The sequence below is a fragment of the Ceratina calcarata genome, unplaced genomic scaffold (genome assembly GCF_001652005.2).
Source record: "Ceratina calcarata isolate Rehan_Ccalc_2016 unplaced genomic scaffold, ASM165200v1 scaffold206.2, whole genome shotgun sequence".
Taxonomy (NCBI): domain Eukaryota; kingdom Metazoa; phylum Arthropoda; class Insecta; order Hymenoptera; family Apidae; genus Ceratina; species Ceratina calcarata.
Window position 1 is genome coordinate 123,301 of NW_017142244.1, and position 4,983 is coordinate 128,283.

At 37.1% G+C, this 4,983-nt stretch overlaps 1 protein-coding gene and 1 long non-coding RNA gene across 10 annotated transcripts in view; one reads left to right on the top strand and one right to left on the bottom strand.

The window, feature by feature from the left end:
* Window positions 1–554, top strand: part of LOC108622128 (uncharacterized) — a 7,498-nt gene extending 6,944 nt beyond the window's left edge. The window contains exons 2-3 of the long non-coding RNA XR_003388787.1: window positions 66–209; window positions 450–554. This is a non-coding gene — a long non-coding RNA (uncharacterized LOC108622128). The remainder of the gene's footprint in view (window positions 1–65; window positions 210–449) is intronic.
* LOC108622126 (rho guanine nucleotide exchange factor 17) overlaps window positions 1–4,983 on the bottom strand; it is a 15,531-nt gene that overhangs the window by 7,586 nt on the left and 2,962 nt on the right. For 3 of the 9 annotated variants that reach the window (XR_003388785.1, XM_026811251.1, XM_018019805.2), the window contains exons 4-12: window positions 4,557–4,694; window positions 4,256–4,350; window positions 3,915–4,137; window positions 3,316–3,407; window positions 2,723–2,990; window positions 2,283–2,390; window positions 1,554–1,793; window positions 1,341–1,408; window positions 466–792 (exon numbers count right to left, since the gene is read on the bottom strand). Coding sequence is in view for 8 of the 9 variants with exons in the window: in XM_026811251.1 (XP_026667052.1) it covers window positions 466–792; window positions 1,341–1,408; window positions 1,554–1,793; window positions 2,283–2,390; window positions 2,723–2,990; window positions 3,316–3,407; window positions 3,915–4,137; window positions 4,256–4,350; window positions 4,557–4,694 (1,559 nt within the window). In the remaining variant the exon portion in view is untranslated. The remainder of the gene's footprint in view (window positions 1–465; window positions 793–1,340; window positions 1,409–1,553; window positions 1,794–2,282; window positions 2,391–2,722; window positions 2,991–3,315; window positions 3,408–3,914; window positions 4,138–4,255; window positions 4,351–4,556; window positions 4,695–4,983) is intronic. The other 6 variants (XM_026811253.1, XM_026811255.1, XM_026811254.1 and 3 more) reach the window with 6 other exon arrangements.

The window sequence follows — 4,983 nt, forward strand, 5'->3', positions numbered from 1 at the left end:
CAAGAAGATTTATTTTCCTGCTCTTTATTAAAAACTGATAATTTAATTTGCCTGTATTAATGTAGACATAAAGATGGATGAACAGAATGTACAACGGCCAGACGAATGTATGGAGAACAACCGTTAGGCCGCTCGTAAAGTAAATTAGGAAAGTGGAACTGGTGAAGGAGGAATCTTTTGTCCCCACACTTAAATGCCTTTCACTTCAGGTAAGATTTCTCAATTTTATTCTCATGAGCAAGTAAAAACCCGAACATCGATATTTTTATGGTTCTTAAATAAATTCAACCTTTGAGAGCTAAAATCAAATTGCCTACAACGTAAAAGACAAGAAGTAGTTTTACTACTGAAACACGCACAGTTTAATCTCATTATGAAAATAGTGTTTAGAGATTAAAGAATAGAATAGATTTTTGGAATCTATATTTCTTATCATCAATTTAATGTAGATGCGTAGAGACTTACTGGTAAGCATTTTGGTGACAGCCGGCGCTATGTTGATGTCCGTGAGGCATTCGTAACTTGCAGAATGGAACAATCGTAACACAGCGCTAATGTGCAAAGAAATCCAAACTCCAAGGCCGCCGGAGCTCGCCATGCAAGAAACCGTCAAAGACGTATCTTCGCTGACCGCGAACGAGTGTTCTATGTCCAGCACCTGAGTGTTTAAGATTTTCACGGAGTTGTGGCAGCCGCACCAAATTTTTCCGGATACTGGTAGCATCTTTGTAACCGGTGTAGCTACGGTGCCTACTGATACCGTTGTTGAAACCGGTGTATTCCAACCACCCACTGTAATGACACATTAGATATTATGATAAGTATGGTAGTATGTATACATATAAAGGATGTTAGGGTATCCGAAAATTCAGGCAGCTGAGCCTCTTCTCGGCTTGGAAACTGATTATTCCGAAATTTGATAGCATATACGCAGTTCGAATAAAGCCGGTGGAAGAGCTTCAGTGAGGTTGTAAAATTTTCTATCAGAAAACACTTATTGGAGTTTAGCTACCGAAACGATAATTTCAGGTAGGTAAAAAAGGTCAGTAAAATGTGCTCGACCGAACTCGACAAAAATTCCCAAACCGAGCCTGACCCAAATTTTCGGGTACCCGCATGCTTGTAAAGAATATGTTAAAGTGATATTATGAATGTACCAAAGATTCATGACTGAAATTTTAAGACCTACGCGACTATAATATGTACGTGTAATTATAATATAACGTTCTTCGCGTAAAGACTTGTTCAAATTGTTACATAATTGAATATAAATATATGTATTAAGGAATGTTTATTTTTTTTTATTAAAATTAATTACAGTAAATAAACTTGTGACTTACTGTGATCTCGTGTATATACAGCAATGTCTCCATTAGCGAGTGACACAAATACTTTGTTATCCAAATATCTGAAATTTTAGTAGAAAATCAGATAAGTCTAAATGGAAGAAAAGTAATTTATAATTTTGATATATAAAATAACAAATATCAAAAATATATTAGCCAAGTAATCGATTAAATTATTGAAGTAATTAATTGAACAAAAATTCTTACATAATGCAATGAACACTGCTGTTATGCTGTATCTTTATTTTGTTCTTTTTCGTCCTGATGTTATCGTTACAATTGTAAACGTGTATGCATCCGTCTTCAGTCCCCAGCCACATGGTTGCTTGATTAACGTCTTCTTCTGTCGTAACGTTGTCAATACTTGGAACATCGCCGCCCAAAGTCAGGCTACCCGTATCCGCGCATGGAATGTCGTCTGAGTCCGATTCATCGGAGCTCGAGCTACTACAGAACAACTTTCTTAGATTAAATAATAATGAAACGCATCGGACGGCAATGAAAAAAAATACTAAGCCCGAAGTCCTCTAAAAGCAGTTCTGTTAGAGCAGTTTACGGAATCAAAGCTTCAGGACAAAAAATTACTTTGTAGGAAAAGCATACTATTCAAAAAGCACTTTAATTTTTATATCAAAACTACATATCTCTAGAATGCGAATATATGTATTGTGCTTTACGGTAGATGGATTCACAGAATGATGTGATATCGAGCACGAGACAGTCGACTTAACAAAAAATCAATCAATAATAATAATTGTTAATATATAAAGTCATGAGTGATCTGAGTGATGTCAAAAGTACGGATTCTGATTAGAACTTCTAACTTTAATGTACGGAGTTAAGTAATTTTGATTGTAGCTTGCAGTATGAGTTGAGTCCTCATTATGTGTATATACAACACTATTTTATTCTGATTCTGTCTTTCAAGGGCATTACCTATCTAACTGTATGTTCCTGCCACTGGCATCGACATCCTGGACCGAGATGCTTATGCCGCTCTTACTGTTCGCGAATGAAACGTTGTTAGTCACGCACGAATTCGATCTAAAATATAATACAAATGAAGTAAGGTCCTTGTCTACCGTCCTACACTATTCCCATACGAAAGATATTATTTAAAGATCACGTTCTCTCCAAGGACCTCAAAAATTTTAATTTGGAAACTTTTACTTTTTTTAATTAATCTGATATACAACATAGATTATTTTTGTCTCAAAATATGATACCCTTATCTTGTAACATATCACATCTATAACATTTTCCAAGAAATTCCATAAATTAATTATACCCGAAAGCTCTAAGCGATAGAAGGCTGACTAATAAAAGTCCCAACGTAACACGGTCGATCTTTGCCATTAGAGGATAAAAAATCTCACCTTTGCGTACACGCTGGAATTCCTGCGACGCATAGAATCCTTGCGTTGCAGACTCCGTTACAAGACGTCACCTGCGGTGGTTCCGGAGTGAGGCTCAGCACGCACACTTGACCAACGTAACCGTCGCTATTACACACCCATACGTCCCTGGAACCTTGTCCGTTCGTTAAAGTAGGAGCCGCGCAGGTGAACTGCAAACCGGCCCGAGTCTTCCGAACTGGCAGAGGTCCCGCAAACTCTGGGCAGGGCCTCCTATCAGCGGACAATGCTGTAAGTAAAGATTACATTGGTCAGACTGCGAAACGCACTTTCGAGTAGATAATAGCGAAGTTTGCTCGTGTTTGCAGAATTATTTTTCTATAGACTAACATAATATTATTTTTTAATTTATAGGCTCAATGTTGACATAATTTTACTGTGCAATTTCTTTGAGTTGAATGAAGAAATGAGTGTTGCAATATTTAAATGCTGAAATTAATGTTTACCTAAAATACGTTTTTTAAACTAATACCATAAATGTATTTTCCATAAAAATTCGCATCTACCGATCAACAATAAATTCTATACGTTACTCTGATCTATTCGTAACTTGCCTAACTTTTGTTTGGCTTCGTTGAGACTTTCCTCCCAGTTGGCTCTTTCATCCGGCTTTGCGAACATCACAGAAATGTTTTCGATTCCGGTCCTGAAAAACATGATGATACTATACAAACTTTTGTCAGTCACGTTGCTTTGTTGTTAAATGCGATTGAATAACGGAGACGCAACGTTCCGCGTCGTCACATGTGCACGTGGACCAGAAACGTGAATCGTACAAAGCGCAAAAACATGCTCATTGTGAGATCGAAGGGCTTTGTGAACAAATAATGGATTGGGAATGCTGGCGCTCAATAGATTGTCACTATGCAGGTTCGCATGAGACATTCCTCGGGAATCCGATTCATTTGTAAGAATTCGATAGCGGATTTACGCACGTGAACTCTGAACGAAGTACAAAACAATAGAACAACGAAACGCGGCATTTGTGTTGTAGTTACATGACTTTTCTAATATTTGTCGGTAAATTTTTTTATTAAAACATTGACATTTAAATAATAAAGAATGATTGGACTATGTAACTTCTAATTAACCATTAGGTACTAAAATGCATGAACTAATGTTGAATATGATAAAAATTTGACACGTTACTTACTGAGTGTTGAGCGTTAATTCTAGACAAGCCAACTGGGAATGCGCCGCGTTTCTTTCAGCTAATTGACGTTGCGCTTGTCCCAGCATATCCTTAATAAGATCCTCCAGCTGTTGCTTTGCGCCATGTAACGTTGCCGCGAGTTCTTGAAGCTGTGTCAACGTTGCGCAGTCTTCACGAAGATGATCCACTTCACGGGCCATTCGCCTTAAATTTTCGTCTTTGGCTATTGAAATTACAATCGATTTTTCTATCATACGATAATACAGTTTTTCATTTTCATTGTTTCGAGGTGTATGAAGAAATAATATTAATTCTAAACTGAATAAATTATTTTTTAGCACCTTTCATAACTTCTACGTCATCCAATGGAATTCTCATTATCATTTTGTATTTATTCGCTTCCAATAGGCCAACCAGACTATTTGGGCAGGAACTTCTGATGGAAAGCAAACACAAACGCATGAAATATTAAATCTCCCCAGGATTGCTCTTTCCATTAGTAAATGCATAATTATTCTAAATTATGATGTTTGCACTTAAGAACGAATTAATAGGTATATAAAAAAAAAATATGCCAAGAGTCACGTTTAAATAAAATAATCAGCAATATATTAGAATATTAAAGTGTTATTATCTACTCACGTGGACGGTTTTCTAATAGTTCCACTTCTTCTTTTAATCCGGGTGATAACAAGTAGATCGGAGAATAAAAATAGCGCCCGTTCCTTTCTGGTTCCTTGATTCGAGGCTATCGTTACCAAATCGTGGCGCACGAACGCTCTGCGAGCAAAAATAGTAGATACTCAATTCAGATGAATCTTTTTGTTTTCGTAGCAATTTCTACCGCGACACGCATCGGTATTGGTAATCGATACGGCAACGGCACGGCTGCGGCGTGCAAGCTTAAAGGTTGAATAGTTCATGAAACGAAGACGCGGGTGCAACGTTTCACGCGCGGCTATTCGCGATGAAGGCTCTATTGTGCGTTCAACTTCTTTCTCACCCCTTTTCTCCCATATTTTCTAGTCAGTTTTATAAAAATACTAGGTTATAAAAAGTGTACAATATA